Below are 18,262 nucleotides of genomic sequence, written 5' to 3'. Positions count from 1 at the left end.
TCTCTCTCTCTCTCTCTCTCTCTTGCGCCCTTTTTTCTTTCTATCTCTTCATTTTCTCCCTCTCTCTCTCTCTCTCTCTCCCATACTTTCTCATTCTCTCGCTCTCTCATTTCTAAACCGATTAAGACAAATTTTAAATTATGTCTATCTCTCCTCCCTCACCTCTCTTCTCTCTTTCAATGTTTTTAGCTGTATCGATCATTTCTCTTTTGCTTGCTCATGCGGAGAGCCCATTTAGACATACAAAAAAAAAAAAATGCAACACAATAGTGCTCTATCAAATGTCACGGTTTATGAAACTCAGGATATAAAATACTCGAGCCAACTACGAGGAACTTTCGAATATGTTCGAAGATCAATTTCGCGTTATCTTTTTCGACAAAAAAGAAAAAAAGAAAAATCGGCTAGTGACCGATATAAAATATAAAATGTTCATCTCGTGTACATGATGGTAAAAATGAAAAAGATATAAAATAAAAATATTGAGTGAACGAAAGAAATAAATTAAAATTATATACTACGAGCAAAAATATACGTCGATGAAAATGATGCGAGATGATCATTGTTAACTTTTTTTTTCTTTTAGAAAGAGAACAAAAATGATGACAAAAAACATTTAACTACAAGAATGTTTATCCATTATCCAAGAAATTGTTTATTCGTTCAAGAGAAGCACGTTATTAGCTACATTTGATATATTTGAAAGAAAAAAATAAATATTTAAAAGAATCTAATTTCAAGATAATTATAAAGTAACAAAATAAAGTTTTATTTTTAAACATATTTCGAGAAAAGAAAAGAGGGTTGAGTCGCTTTTCTAATATATTTGTTTTTTCTAATACATCTAATTGCAAAAGTTATAAAATATTACCGAGTTAGTAATTAGAATTAATTATTTTTAGTCGAAAAAACGAAGAGAGAGCGAGAGGAAGGGGAAGAATGAAAGAGACATGTGGCCACGTGCAGAGAAACGAAATCATGCGTAACAATGAACAACAGAGACAATTATAATAAAAACAACAAATGCGAAGCAAGCACAGTAATAATTAATAAATACAATGAGGAACAAGAAGAAGAAGAAGAAAAAGATAATACGTAATCGATAAAGATAGAAACGTATAGTATGGAAACTACAAAGGTATTGAACAGTATGTAAGTATATAGAGTATATATGTATTTATGTATGTACAGAAGCATGCAATATGAGTAGTAACATATTTATCGAAAGCACGATATAACAAAGCTACAACTATGTATTATATATATATATATAATACATAGATCTCTTTATCGAAGCTTTCCATTCTCTTTGTCAGATGAATAGAATTAAATAATAACGAAATATTTTCCATTTCTTCGATAAAATTGTAATAAATAAATGAACTTATAAATAGTCAAGTAATAAGCCTTAAGCAAAAGTGTTAACGTCACGATATACAATAGTATATATATTACCGTTAAAGTGTATAATCATTATTTTATGGTTTAGCTGATTTTACGTTTTAACGATAACATAAATATAAATATATAAGATATTTAAATATAATATATAATAGAATAAAAGAATAGTCACCAGCATCTCATTTCAGGAATGTATCTCAAGAATGTATAATAAATTCGTGCTTAATTACATCGAGTTCGAGCAAACTAAATTTATTAGAAATTTCTTCACTCCGGAAAAGTTGGACGTTCTACGTTTAGTCTGGATAATACTAATACTCAGACTAGGTCCGTGAAAATACATGCTTGAACGCATTGCGGTGATGACCTTTGCAAGTCAAGGTATTCGTCATTGTCCACTTATCGTCGTTTGCTCGATAGTCAACGCTATGTCCTGTTTTCCTCGAAGACAAGAATCGTTCGAGCTAATAATTCCTCATGACAAGCTGCACCGCACTGCAGGTGCATGATGCACTTCGTACATTCCTATATACACATACCTAATCCTTACAAGCTATCACCAAATACATAAGTATGTATGTATTTATGTATGTATGTATCTAAGTACGTATATATGTATCAAATGAAATGTTTGAAAATTCTTGCACTCAATGATATATCTTTCGAATAAAAAAAAAGAAACTATATCGCATTCAAATAAAATCGGAGATAATGTCAAGCAGGATTCTTAATTATTGAATCAAATGTGATATATATATATATACAAGTAATTACTTCATAAATAATTTACCTTTTCTATCCGAAGTGTAAGTACATGTAGAGACTACAGGAATTGTTTCGAATATTCGACGAAAGAATTCTTCCATCAAAATACAATGAAAAGGATATAATCTATCGTAAACTTAAACTTTTGCATCAAACGAAGTCAAAACTATTATTAGCAGCACTAGAAACGTTAGGGTGCTTGTGCGAAACGCAATAATGCATTTTCATTAAACTAAAGATGAAGGATGATAAAAGTATCATAGGACGTCCAACCAATAGCAGCGTTACCTCTTTATATATAAAAATCACTTTAAATGAAAAAAAGAGTAAACGTTAAAAATGTTATAAGGCATTCACTAACTACATTAAGAAGAAAATCTTTTCCCCGCGGGAAAAAGATATACCCACATAAAAGAACGAAATCTCAAAGTTGGGAATTCTTACCAATGTTTTTTCTTTACCGGATTTTATGGATGTTGACCCAATTTTAACGGAAAATTTAATTAGACGAATATACAAAATAATACGAACATTTACGTGCCTTTAACACGGCACGTAATATATAATAATCACTTTTAAATTCAACAGAAGGCAAAACTCGATCTTATTTCGTCTTCTTCCTACAAAATAAACAATTTAAATAGTTTAGTTCTAAACGTATATAATTTACGAGCTTTAATAATTGATTAGATCATAATAAAATAATAAATAAAAAATACAATAAAATGCAACCGAAACAAATGTGAAGATTCGCCAAAAATTGAAGAAAGAGAATAATTCATGATAAAGCGAGAAACGTTCGAAAACAACACGCACTTATGAATCTTATTAAACATTACCGTTACGTGGAATATCTTTTTTATTATAAACACCTATAAAAAAACTCTCTTCTGAAAGCATTACGCAATGTCTAGAGGGGTGCAATAAAATCACAATATGAATGTCTCTACAAGAAACCCCATGGATTTCTCCGGATTCTCAGGGGTTCCTTACAATTTTCTCGGGATTCTCCCCAGGGGATCCCCACAATTTCCCGGAGATTCCCATGGGTTTCCCCACAATTTTCCCGGGGAAATTCGTTCACATTTGTTGCTTTCGTTTATTTCTTTCTCGATGCAAAACATAATAACCCTGTCGTGGATGCCCTAAAAATGTGTTTCTCATTAAAGTGTAAACACAAATAGCCTTTACAACTCATGTATTTCTATTTTTCTGCGTTTGCGTAAAGTATACGTATTAATATAAACAAGCCTGTTTTTTAGATCATGTATAATATAAGAGGGGAAAAACAAGACAGAGATAGAGTTGATGGCGACGACTATGTTAATATTGATAATAGTGATGATGATATCAAATGAAACACTTTGTCAATGAATGAATCAAATGAACACATCTGATAATGAATGAATCTGTATACTCGTGAAACGAAAGCAAAGGAAAGGTGAAAGGATAAAAAGACTACTTTGTCAGAACTATTTTTGTGATGTCACTTTAAATATAAAAAGAAAAAGAAAGAGAAAGAGAAAAAGAGAGAGAGAGACTATCAACACAGATCTCTTTATATTCGACGCTCTAATATCTCCTCATTTGTCTACATGCACTTAGAGATGCACTCGTGCAATGAAATAAGAATACTTGAATATTTATTTTCTTTTTTTACGTTTTTTTTACCTTCGTGTGTTTAAAGATGCCAACATGAAACTTCGAAAACGCCCTATACACGTTGAAACATTTTGCGATACCAAAGGTTTCATAAAAATTACATCAGTTTTCATTTCAGCCTTCGCATTACTAATTCTTCTCAGTTTCTCGTGTGACATCAACGTTAAAACAGCTGTTTTTTTCTTGTATCGATGCAAATACTGATTTACCGATGCTAAAAATAAGTATGTTTCCACGTATATATCATAATATGTATCATGAAACATTGGAATTAATGCATGGATCATAAATATGCTTAAATGTGTATAGGAGCTTTAAGAATCATGATAAGATCATGATAATCAAGATATGTCACAAAAAAAAAGCTGCAATGAATTCCAATGGTAGAATACAAAAAGGGGAATAAAAGTAAAGATGAAGGTTGATCTTAACTATTGTAAAAGGCTAATATACTATAACACGTATACTTTTTTTCATTTTCTTTCATTTTCTGTGTTCTATCATTTTTATGTTCAATCGCGATGAAGTTGATAAGATGTAAGACTTCGTTTTGCCACTTGTATGCATCTTTCGAGAAAGTAATATCGAAAATGTAATAGAATCAAAAATTGATTTACCATTTTGCGTTTATGAAAATAGAATAAGATCGATGGGGTATATTGAAGCGAAAAAATCTAATTTCACGTAACGGGTAATAAATAATAAGAAAAAGAGAACGTAATTTTATCATGACCCAATTAGAAATTCTAAGAATGCTTCAATATCTTCGATTCTTATATCGCGAAATATTAATTATAGCAGAATGATGATCATAAAGTTATTATTGTTCTCTTGAACAATTAGATATTCATATATACATACGAAAATTACCACGACGGTGACATCCAAGAATAAACACTCGTAGAAAAGAAATCTTTAAGTTCGATTACTAATGATCCATTAATTATCCGATATGTCTCTCTTGTAATTTAACCAATCGATATTCTATCTCCTATATTTCAAATATTCCATTATTAGAATTTCTAATCAATTTTATATCGTTCTCGATATCTACCTAAAAACAACGAACGCATCAATCTTACTATTAAAAAAAGCAATGTTACGACGATAAGCAGTAAATTAAATAAATTGTTCAGATCAGCCAATATAAACGATCATAGCTAAAACCGTAATATCATCATCCAGGTGTTGTTAGCATAGTATTATGATGAATAATCAAAATGTCAATAAAAGAAATATATGAACTGTTAGAAAGAAAGCGAACACCCATAAAGCCAACTCAGATAAGACAGCCACGCGATAAGATCGGCTCGCACGATCGGCTGACACGATCACCAAAGAGGATTTCTGTTCTGGAGGACCCTCGTCGTGTGCCTCTCGTGTGTCCTCCCATCGTGTGAGGCAAGACATCATCATCCAAAATCATAAAATCGTGTGTATATATATATACATAGATATTTGCATACGTATATCACATCTATTATCATATACATATGTATATAGACGCAATTGTACAGATATCATATCTATATATGTATGTATATGTATATAAATCATTGCATCAGCAGCAGTATCGTAATCATCTGTATCATTATTATCATCATCATGAATATCATCTTTTGTTATCATTGCTCTCTCTCTCTCTCGCTTTCTCTCTCTCTTTCTCTCTCTCTCTTTCTCTCTCTCCCTCTCTCTCTGTCCCTCTCTTTATATTTTTATAACGAAATATCATAGCGTCCACAAGCGTTTCCAAATGAGGAAACAATTTCTTTACCTTTGTCCGCACTTGTATACGGTCGCCATATACGAGCACCACTCTATCCTTGCTCTCGTTCGAGGTGAGCTGATAGGACAAGCTCTATACGTGGACACGTGTAACGTCGTCGTAGAATTGGATTCGTCGTGAAATAGTTCGGTTCAATTGTTCGTCGTTTTCATTTTGCATACATTGCGCGTATATACGTGCGCCCCGTTATTTTTTTTTTTTTGACGTTCGTTTTCATTCGCCGTTCGTTAGCATCGCATATCCAGCAAGCCAGCCCATCGTCGTACGATTGGAACATTTTTTTTTGTTTTTTTTTTTTTCAATTTTGTTATTTTCCATTTTTTCGTTATAATGACAATTCCATTCCATGACGCCATCAACGATTGTTAGCAGTCGAGCGATTGTTTATCGTATTGTTATTATTTTTGTGTTTATATTTTTGTTTGTTAATTTTTGTTTTTTTTTGTTTCATACCATCCCGAGTGACGTTGAATATATTACACGTTATTTTTGGATTCGTACATCCAAAATGCGTGTTTATGATCACCAGCGGTTTACATTTTTGATATTTTTTTATTTTCATCGTTCGGATATTTTTTTGTTATTTGTATTCGATAAATGTGTTTTATTCATCCGGTATTATTTTGTTTGTTTAATTTATAAATTATCAAACGAACGATTGTTTCATTAAAAATGCATTATTGAGTGTGGCATAAATTGAATGGACAAGAAGAGGGAGCCGCCATTGTGGTATCCGAAGTGTGTTCGAAGTCGATGTAAGGAGACGACGTCGATGACGATGAAGATGGTGACGATGATCGGAATGGCAGTGGTGATGGTGGTGGTGGTGGTGATGGCGTTGGAGTTGGTGGTGACAGTGGTGATAGAGCAGTGTAGTAATATGAAGATAATCATCGTTGTGGTCGTCGTATCCATCAGCATATAGAATCCAAACGTCGAATCATCATCGATCGTCAACGTTGATAATCCCGGGGGTCGAGAGGTCGCATCCATGAAGATGGCACGGAAATGAGGAAATACAGAAGAATTTGATTGATTGATACAGCGATTTTCTTTTTGTGTAGCTTACTAATTTTTTTTTTTAATTCAAGTCGATTTTCGATTCATCTTCACCTCGTTTCTTTCTTTCTCTCTCTCTCTCTCTCTCTCTCTCTCTCTCTGTCTCTCTTTTTTCTTTTTCGTGATTTATTTTCATAACCTCTAGTCTCGAATAATTACGTTCCTTTTCGTTTTCGAGCTTTATAAGAGTTTCCTTCATACATTCGTTTATTTTTTTCTATTTTAGTTCACTTTTACACATATTATCAAATATTTTTATACACGACTCGACTCTGTAACATGATTATTTTAAATATCAGCTAGAAAGAGACTGATTAACTTTTTTTTGGTTACTTTTCTCATTTTCCCGTTCTTTTTTATTAACAGCTTATACAAATATCAATCAAATGACCTTATACCTCGATTTCTATGTATATGTTATTTACTCAAAAAGAGGCCTCGACGAGGTAAGTGCCATCCATGGCGACCCCCGTCTGCCCACCCTGGGCCCCAGATACTTGGGCCCTTGTAGCTGGGATGTATTGACTGTAGGCCTGCTGAAATCCACACCACAAGCACACACTACATTGTTGCACGCCAGACTGACCTATCCTAAGATTTTCTTTTTTTCTTTAATTCTGATCTTCCTCTCTTTCTCTCTCTCTCTCTCTCTCTCTCTCTCTCTCACACATACTCTTTCTTTCTCTCACTCATACACACATACACACAATTTCACGATCGTACCATTTTTCTTTCTATTCTTCTCTTACTTTCTTATTTTCTTTCTAAGTCTCTTGACTATTTCTAGCTAGATACGTGAAGTACTTCTGAAGAATATTCTCGGGAGTGAGAAAGAACACCCAACATGTTCGTCAACAATTTCTCGCGAAAATATTCTTCACAAATTCACATTCCTAGAGAGGAAGTCACTATTGGAGGTTATGGCATCGCAATATATTGTAACCTATTTAACTCGTTTTATCCTACATGGAGACATACGGGGTCGAGTCTCGTGCGCAAGACTCGATTTATTGTAATTTATTTAAGGAATATTTCAAAACAATGCTTTCCGTTCTAATTGTAAGTAAGCTCTCGATACGAGAAATTTTTTTTTATTATTTAGAGGCGGTAAAAAGTCTAAAAATAAAAATCCTAATAGCCGAATTATTTCAGAAGCGGACATTTTGCAATAAAATAATGTCCGTAAGTATACAAGTAAGTATATGTATAAGTATGAAATGACGATGACCTTTCATTTCATTATCTTTTCTAAATCTACACATGTCACACACATGATCTATTTTTAATTAATAAATATAATAGCATATATATATTTTTGTGGATCAAATTTTGGATAATAATCGGTTCTACAATTAGATGAATAACATGATGTCATAAATATGTTTTTAGTCCAATCTTATAATAATAAATTCTACGATTAAACACATAATATTCTAATTTTTATATACCGAGTTTAGTTATGTGAATTATGACACAGAAAATGATATTTACTCACGTAATCTCGAAACAGTATTTTGTCGTCTTTCGACAATACCTTTTGACTTTTGACCTACAAACATCAAGGATTTTTCGGAATAGGCCAGCTGCCTGCCTGCTTGTTTTGCAAAAGGACGCGAAAACTTGAAGTTCGAAGTACAAGGAATCTCGTGACGTTTTTGCGACACCTGTCAGTGCCTTATGTACTTGTTACATGATATGCTCTTCTAAAACACTACAACGATAACTTGCGTTGAACCTTCTGACGTCGCGACGGAAGATCAATACTCTTTAAAACGATCCTAAACGATATATATAAACGGACAAAGTAACGCGTTTTATTTCGAAAAGACCTTTTTTAGTTCTTTTTTAAATATTTTAACTATTAGTTTTGAATTTTAACACGTTCCATACCAGATTGATTTTCTGTGACTTTTAATTTGAGCCGCATGGGTAATATATGACCTGCGTATAAATAACAACCATTTTGAATCGTTTGAACAAAGAATATGTTAACCTTTTAACTGAAAATAACGAATTAACTCGTCAGAGAACTTAGAAAATAAAAAAAAATGTATAAATTTAAATTTAATACATATTTTAATTCTTTTTTAATCGCAAAATTTTATATTTAAAATTTCTATTTTTTGATAATAGTATAAAGTACGAATTGTTATTTTAAGTAATAATTGTTATTACATAAAAAATTGACGTTTTTAATAAATAAGCTCCTTAGTTAAAATTTGTTCAAAAAAAGCAATAGCCATACGTGGTATTTTAACAGGGAGGATGATCGAATAATCCCGAAGAAATTTATAACTCAAAACAAAAAAATCGATTTGAGGAGGGAAATATTTTTGCGATTTCTTTGCGCAGATTCTTTATCCTACTAACTAAATGAATGATGTTAATTGGTAAAACGTTCGTGACGATAATTTTACGATTAGCTATTAAAACGTATCCTTCGCATTTCACTTTTTATAAGAAGAACTCCTGACTTTAAGTGTTACGAAAAAAAAGAAAATAATAAATATAAATAAAAAAAGGAAAAGACGGAAGCAGGTTAATATGTGGAAAAAAAAATAGTACAATAAAATGCTGATTGTAAATTTAACAATGTTAATACGTTACTAGACAGCACCAATGCTACTTTTTTGTCCACCAAATGAAATTATGGAAATTTCCATGTGTCTACTCTTTCCTTCTTTTTGTTTTTACCCATTTTTCTTTTCGCCCCAATTTTTCTACCGCGTTATATATGTAAACGAACTACATATGCATTACGTATGTTTGCACGATATTTTCAACTTGATCAAACATTCAGAACGTTTGTAAACAGATATAAATAAAATGAAGGAATAAAAAATTGTCCGATTAACAAAGATAATCGAAATATCCTGGAAAATTCGTGTGCAACGATAATCTCCGACGTTCCACTTGGAAATATTACCTTCTAATCCTTAAACGATAAGAAAGTTTTAATTATAGGGATTAAAGAAAAACAAATATAATTTTACGTTAATTTCTAAATAATTAATTATTACGGTCGATCGATCGTAGAGACGCGTTTCAAGGATAATACGTAGATATATTAATTAATTAGTAGAGTGAAACAAAGCTGCTCAACGTTGAAACACGAATTTCATAACACATATTATTATATATATATGTTACCGGCAAAGTTTCAAATCCGGCATTCTGTAGAAACTAGCTGGCAATACATGAAATATATTCATATTTCACACATTTTCTAGGCATTCTATAGAATGCCAAATGGAGAAATCGGCAAAATTATGAAATACTTTTCTGATTCGTTTTGCATATCATGTCTCTCATTATTTTTTCAGAATAACATTTGTATTTTTATGTTTTGTTATTTATATATTTAATTATATAATAGCCTTATCACAGGATCTTTTTATATACTTCGCCTAAATAGCATTTGTCATTCTACAGAATACCTATGAATTATATGCAATGCCTAGGGCAAGTATGTAACAATTCTCATATTTCATACATTGCCTAAAAACGTCGAACATTATATACAATACCTAAGTATTCTATATAATGCCGGCTTTTCATGCATTGCCGGTAACATGTATAAATATATATATACAGATATAAACAATAACAAAGAGTTAATAATAAAAACAACAAGTCAAACATTCCCAACTATAAATCGGCTATAACAAAAAGGTTTCATGATTTCATTATTTTAGGTGAGAAATAAAAAACAATCATTTGTACTTTGTTAGAGAGATCTTACCTTTAACAGGAGAATATATTTTCTACGGGGTGCATAAGATATATTTTTTATAGAGAGATACGTTTATATATATATATGTATAATATAATATGTACATATATCCGGATATATTATAATTGAAATATATATATACACATGTGTGCTTTCAACATCTGGTTTTCGCTATGTAATAAAAAAATGAAGAAATAAAAAAATTAAAAAAAAATCAGGAATATCATTTTCTAGAACGTCGTTTCTTGTCAAGCAACGATCACAGCCTTTTGCAAATCCTTAATCTATCGTATAGAATGATGGCCACTTTGCTGATGAAACCTATGAATTACTAACGATTGAATGTTTCCAAGTATACTTAATTACATATTGATTAATCGTTCAAAGGAATATGTTCAGAACATGTAGATGTACTAGGAGATTAAATGACTAACTAGTAATTTATCTCCTTCTCGTGTGACAGCTTGTTTCCAATAAAATCATTGAAGGATAGACAAACAACTCGTGAATTAAATCAATCTTCGACTTATACCGAATGATAACTTATTCGAATTTACGAGTATCCCCTACTAGCAACTCTTTGAAAAAAAAAGAAACGAATTAACTCGATTGTGATAATACATTGAGATGATATCGTCGTTGATATGTATAGGTGTATATACGTATGTATCTCGTTGGAAGTATACACGCGTTATGTCCAAAAGTGGACCACTGCCAGTCTTCTACGATCGAACCTGTTGAGCGTTAATTAATCGACCTCACAAATGTTCGTCGCTATGATAAAGTCGTTACTGTTTATAAACGATGCTTATAAGATATGATATTATTTCGCTTATCGTAACAATAGCAAGTATGTGTATGTAAGAAAAGAGAAACAAGAAAAAAAGATAGATAGATAGATAGATAGATAAAGCTCGATTATGACTCGATTTATCAATTACCCCCAGGGCTGTGATCGACGCAGGTAGACAAGGTACAACGACTGCACGGTAATTTATCTTTCCTTCGTAGTAGCAAGGACGTGAGACACTCTTGTAGATCGATGAAAAACGGATGATACGAAATAGTAGGGTTAAAAGTAGAACCAAGGGTAGGTAAGTGATAATATTGGATTCGCGGATTTCTTATATATTTCTAGTGGAGTAGATCGACGAATTCGCTACGACAGCGACCACCCTTCTTCGATTCTTCTTTTTTTTTATGAAGGACAAGGGGTTGGATAGAACGGCGAGGGTTGTTCAAACGTGGTGCTCGTTACTGGGTTAACGACGAGAGGATCGACTGAGCTTTTTAGATGAACACTTAAGATTCAATTTTGTCTTGCCTGGTTGATCTGAAGTGGATGCTCCACTACAGGCTCCTGCTGTTCCTTCGGCTATGCATTATTCATAAAAGTAACTCGTGTTATACATTATAACGTAGATTATGCTCCAGTTAATTCGACGCGATGTCATCGTTCGAATTCTCGGCAATGACTTTTTCTTTATCTTATTCTTTTTTCCCCCTTTTCTTTTTATTATACTTTCTTCTTCTTCAATTGAAGCGACAATGTACAGCAACGAGTGATATGTCTTATTCGTGAAGATCGATATGTTTGCAATGATAATTCGTGTTTTGATGTGATTGCGATGCTAACGTTAGTCAGAGATCGACAAGAAGAAAAAAAGAAATTTTTAAAATGAAAATTCACATATCGATATTCCAGAAAAGTAGACCGTTAAAGATATCGATTGGTTTACTCTGACAATATCACATAAAATTGTAGCTATGTATCTTTCTTTTTATTTCTACATAATTCTATATATGGTTATTCAATCGTACTTTGTGATTTTTGAAAGTATAACAAAAAATACAAATGTTCGTGATAAAATTCGAAGACGTAGTTTCCCCGCACAAGTTTCGTAAAGACACCGAAAGACATTGAAAAGTTGCGTTAGTAAAGCTTAGTTTTAATCGATTTCTATAATGACGATGACGACAATTGCAACGCTCATAGCTGTGCTTTCTATATCATCAATCGATTCGTTAAAAACTCTTTGATGTAACAAAATATGAGAACGCTATAACACATAACTCAATATTCATATGAGATCAATTTTTACTATTTAATAAATGTGCTTTACGAAGAGGCGATACAATTTTTGCATCGTTTAAATGACATTTTCATAAAACGACACAAAGTGATAAGAATAACCTGTAATAATATACATATCAAAAGTAATCGTTAATTAGAATGAAATTATATGTAAAAAAAAATTCTTTCAAAATCTCTTATACAAAATGTTTCTTTAATTTTTAACTAGTTAGATATATATCTTAATTGAAGCAAGTATTATGCTTGATAGAAATATAAAATATCCAATGATCCTATTTAAAGTGATTAGTTATAAACTGTCAGATACGATAGAATTTAACATAGAAGACTCCGTTCGATTATAATAAGTAGATGTCGATGTAATAGGTGTATCTGTCTTCTTAACACTAATTACCTCTGTTAGTATTTTAAAAAATTAGCTATTAGTTATTAGTTTCAAAAAATACTGAGAAATTGTGAATTACTCGGTAAACAGAAAGTAACGTTTACGGAGCCTTGTAAATTATCCAAATGAATATTTTGACTTTACATAAAATGATTCATTTTGAAAACGCGAATGAAAACACATTTGAATATAATATCACGATTTATTTTCCGAAAAATATTTAACCGGGATTAATTCGCTTCGATTTTACAATAGTATATTGTATTTATTCACGATTTCAATAAGAATACTTTATGAAACATCTTGCAACGTCCAAAACCATTTCGTTCGATTGACCTCACCCGTTGGAACCATTTATTTGACCTTAAATGCTTTCATTGTTGAAAGTTTCTGAGAGAATAATTAACGCCCAGTCGAACAGTGAGATTTATTGAGGTCTTGCCTTGGCAGTTCTGACACACAGAGCTCTTCGCGATAATTTAATTGCCACCACTGTGTTCCAGTTCTTTGAAAGCATACCGCCTTCGCTAACTAGAGAGGATGCAGAGTGCTGTGTCAACATTGAAAAGAGAAAGAGAAAGAGAAAGAGAAAGAGAAAGAGAAAGAGAAACAGAAAAAGAAAGAGAATGAGAAAAAAAATCGTCGTTCGCAAGAAGACTTTCTCTCTCTACAAGTCGATGCACCGGCGACCCGATTTTAATCGTTGACAACGATATCTTTTTCAACCTCGAGATTGCTCGTACGGAATTAAGTATAGTCGAGCAAACATAACAGAAAACTAATACGAATTACATATCCGGTATTCTTTTTGACGAATTTGCATCCATATAGAAGGAATATAGGAGTTTCGTAGTCAATGGATTAGAGGAAAGCAAAAGCAAAGCGAAACTTAATGAATACGCGAGTTACCGAATACGATTCACATCCTCTTTTTCTCACTCATTTTCTCAATATGTTAACACGTCTCTTTTACTCTTTCTATTTATATCACCCTTTTCTCTATGTTTGTTTGTTTCTTTCTTTCTGTCTATATCATGAACCTCTTTTCTTCGTGTCTCTCTTTACAGAAGATCAACGAGAGTTTTTGAAACGAAAAAAAGAAAAAAATGAAAAAAAAACGAACCCGATCAAAGTGCCGTGCCGTGATAGAACGCGTTCATGCGGCCCGCCGGGCCATACGTAAAGTAAGAGTTTATTTGAATGCTTTGAAAAGTAAATTTCTGAGACGTTCAAGTCCGCTATATATCGGATTTTTACCGGCTTTTATCTTTAATAGAACTTTCTTCGCAACCTCTACGACCTAATAATGGAATTGAATAAGTCGAATATATCACGTGTTCCAATTTGAAACCCTTTTTATTGGAATATAATCGTCGAATGTTTTACGGAAAGTGTGACCGTTTATTTTTAAATTTAGTTTATTATAAATACGAGATGGCCTATTTAACGTTACAATTTCGTTAGGATTTTTCTGTCTTTTATAAACAATCCGATTAAAAATTAAGCAAGAAAAATTCTGATTAATTATGTTTTGTCGATCTTTCCTCGTAATCATAAAATTTTCATGAACTTTTTACTCATTTTAATACATATTACATATTTTGTTTACTTTTAGAATAAAATGATGTCTCTCTCATTATATTTATTAATAAAATTACAAATTTATTAAGGTTACTTATTATGCTTTTAATTTGTCATGTAATAAAAATATTGAAAAACGTGTTTCTTTTTCTTTCCTGTAACGATATCAAGTTACTTCTGATATTGACTCGTTTATGATAAACCTATCATATATACATACGTTGCAAAATGTATCAACAAAAAAAACTTAGAAATAGATACATATATTATAACATATTTCAACGTTAATGGTGGCCTTTATAGAGAATTTTATTCACTAAGCGGGTATTTTTCAAAAAAAAAAAAAAAAGAGAAAAGAGAGAAAGAAATTTTAACTTTATCCAAGAATACTGTGAGATGTAAGTTCCTTGGGGAATAAACAGAAACAAAAGGAGAAAAAGTGATGGTGCCTACTACTGACTCTGTCGTCCTGAATTTTTTTTTCCTTTACCTCTGTCTCTTTCTTTCTTTCCTTTACTTCTTTTTACACCATCTTTTCCTTTTTTTCTTATTCACACGCCACATTACTGACTTTCGTCCAAAACGGAATCAGAAAAAGAGGTATCCTATAGGTGCACAAAACTCGGAGAAAACAGAAGCTATAGAAAAGAGATAGAAAGAAGAAGAAGAAGAAGAAGGAGGAGGAGGGAGAAGAAGAAAAACGATTTTTCGACATCGTTCCCAAGAGTCAGGCTGGAAAACCGTGAAAACGTATAGGCTGTCATATATTTCAACGTATTTTCACGCGACTTGCCGCGAGAAAAGAAGACAAACGACGAACGTCCTTCGTCTCGTCTCTTTTGTCGTCTCATCTTTTTTCATCCAACATCGTTTAAACGAACGTGAACCGGATATACTATTTCCTTTTTCTCTTTCCGGTGGACAGGACGTACAAGTACCTTACTTGAAGACGCATTCAACCTCATAAATTTTTTACTTTTTTCTCAGAGTTTCGATTTAAACAGGTTGAAAATTCAACTTGAAAACATGCTCAAGGATACATCTCGATGGAAGTTTCAATCTTTTAAGATTTTACTGAATTTTTCATTTATATTTAATAACGAGAAAATTTATTACCACGAAATAAATATTTCTCGAAAATTTTCTAATAAAATATATAAAATATATAACTCTTTATTTAATTCATTATTGTGAAATAAATGTATTGAAATTAAATAAATGTATAATAATACGAATATATTTATAGCTCTTTATAGTTAAAAACAATTCGATTTTAACAATTTATTGATTAAAAATTTTCTTTTATATTTCAATCAAGACAAATTATTCTATGGTGGCTATAATATTATTTTTATTATTATCGTTGGAAAACAATCCGAATAAAATCTTAATAGAGAAAAAGAAAGAGAAAGACAGAGAAATAATAATAACTAAAACAAATTATAGAAGTGAACTAAAACCACATCTAATTAAAATAGGTAATATCAAATCCTGTAGTACGTTGCTCTTCTAATTAGTTTTCGTACGACAAGGAAGTAATTTCGATTAACAACTTTATTGAAGTGCAGGAAACTTTCGAATCAATAATATAATCAATAGGAAACTTTAGTCACTATTAAACCCTTCCGATTTCGAATGAAATTCTTATCTGAAAGAAAGTGAATTAAATTCATTGGAAGAAGTCAAAGAAAAGTTAAAAGAAACGAATTATCGTTTAAATGACGATGAATGTTTCTTCGTTTTTTTACCCTGTTCCTTTCATTAAAGGAAAAGAAAAGAAATAAAGAAAAATAATTTTTATATTAACATTTTAAATCTCATAGATCAAACCTCTTGCTAACGCTTTCTCTTTCTATTTCTCTTATTCACCGTGCTTTAATCGGGCACAGCTCTTTCTCTTATGACACTAATTTCGTTTAAATCTCTGAGTGACCTATTTTCAAACAAGTGGCTGATATGGTGATAAAATGAGGGCAAAATTATCACGAATTTTGTCATAAAAAAAGGATCTTTTTCAAACCGATTCGTGCATTGTTACATCCTTCCGTTTGTCTTACGTTAAATAATATCAGATCTCGTTACATTGTTTCCTTTTTCTTTTAACAATTAACTAACAATAAAGTTCCACAAGTCTCCGTGTATTTTAATTACAGCTTCGCACACCTAAAAAAAGTTTGAATGGAACAAAGACAAACTATTTTAGGCACCTTATAACTATTTAAGTTGAAATAGCCTTCAAGGGCCTAGAAAAAAAGGTTTTCTTAAGCTCCAAAGCTTTAAGGAATAAGTTTACGTATATTAATATGAATTATCTTACAACTTTGTGCAATTAATAACAGGATTAAATTAAATAAAGACTAATTATTGTAAACACTGTTGGATTTAGTCTTGAATTGATCCAAAGCTTTAAAAATAAATTAATTATTCATAATTAAATTGTTAATGTAAATGATTAAATGGAAGATACATTGTTTCTAAGACGATTGTAGTAGCAAATATACAAACAAAATAATTATATAGGTACCACTTACCAAATGTTTAATAAAATTGATTATATAATTATTAAATTATTAAATTTTAATATCATAAAACGTGAACGTATCTAACAACTATGCGAAAACCTGATCACCGATATTAAAATATATTTAAAAGGGAATATTAAAATCGATGTGAAATCATTTTGAATCATTCATGTTCAAAGTCTACTTGAATCTGTTCCCAAAGTTTGATATACAATATACATAAACTATTATATAGATATACACGTAGTAGGTATATACGTAGTTACGTAGATATCGCCTCTTCGTTGTCACGTGCAAAGCATAACGTTCGATCGATGGTAATGCATAGCGTGCAGCTAGGACTCACCATTCACGGTGTGTAACCTAAATCGCACGTGTATGCATCAATCGACGCGTGCACGAGCTCAGCCACAGCGTTACCGATGTGTCTATATATATAATAATAATAATGTTAGAAATACATACGCGTGTATGTAAACGTTCCTATTTTCCGTCCTTTTCATTTGAATATTTTATCTCGAAGGAAAGAAGAAAACAAAACAAAAATAACAAACTAACAAACGAAACATTTGGAATAATTGATTAATATACTTTGCCACGGTAAAAATGAAATATTGAAAGTTAAAAAAAAAAGTTGTCCATGCGGAAAAGTTATTAAAATAAAAAAAATAAATATACGGAAGAAAAGTAAGTAGTGTTACGCGTTTTTCAAAGACAGGATAGAATCGTCTTCTTTTTAAAAAAATTCGTTACTGGTTCGGACACGCGTTTCGTAGATGTAAACCATGTCACATATATATGTAAGGCGAATATAAAGGCCGTTGGTATTCCTAAGGTCAAGATAAAACGTATTACTATAGAACGTTTTGCTAGTCGATATCTGTGCAAGGATGACTGTACAACGGTTATATGAATGTCCATGACTCGTCAGCGATCACGTTGGCATATTTACAAATCATGTTGACCATACGAAAGCGCGAGTACTATTTCTGCCAACTCAAGAAACCACAGAAAACGATTGCTTTAATGAGTTCCTTTACACGATTTGATCAAATTTTGTTTTAACAACCTTGTATCTCGTTATATCTTAAGATACGTGATGATACGTCATTCTAAACATCAAGAATATTTATAGAATTTTCTTTCATTTTGTTTTGTTCCGTGAATCCAATTGAGACTAAACAAAATTGTAAAGAAAAGATAAAATTTCAAAACAATGTCTTATTGTGAGAAATTAAAATGCTTCATTTTAGACGATTTAAGATTGAAGATA

The 18,262-nt window shown here is 31.5% G+C and overlaps 1 protein-coding gene across 12 annotated transcripts in view; it reads right to left on the bottom strand.

Annotated features, from left to right (window-relative positions):
- Shal (potassium voltage-gated channel protein Shal) overlaps positions 1 to 18,262 on the bottom strand; it is a 120,822-nt gene that overhangs the window by 23,102 nt on the left and 79,458 nt on the right. For 6 of the 12 annotated variants that reach the window (XR_016178210.1, XR_016178209.1, XR_016178211.1 and 3 more), the window contains exon 5: positions 5,603 to 5,686. The exons of 2 other annotated variants lie outside the window; for them this stretch is intronic. Coding sequence is in view for 1 of the 10 variants with exons in the window: in XM_015335197.2 (XP_015190683.1) it covers positions 5,603 to 5,686 (84 nt within the window). In the remaining 9 variants the exon portion in view is untranslated. Of the gene's footprint in view, positions 1 to 5,602; positions 7,210 to 11,730; positions 11,782 to 18,262 lie in introns of all 12 variants that reach the window. 4 more of the 12 variants (XR_016178212.1, XR_016178216.1, XR_016178217.1 and 1 more) reach the window with 3 other exon arrangements.

The sequence above is a fragment of the Polistes dominula genome, unplaced genomic scaffold (assembly GCF_049000335.1).
Source record: "Polistes dominula isolate Pdom_NZ unplaced genomic scaffold, Pdom_raw_medaka contig_20, whole genome shotgun sequence".
NCBI classification, from domain to species: Eukaryota; Metazoa; Arthropoda; class Insecta; order Hymenoptera; family Vespidae; genus Polistes; species Polistes dominula.
This window is presented reverse-complemented; position numbering and strand designations above follow the sequence as displayed.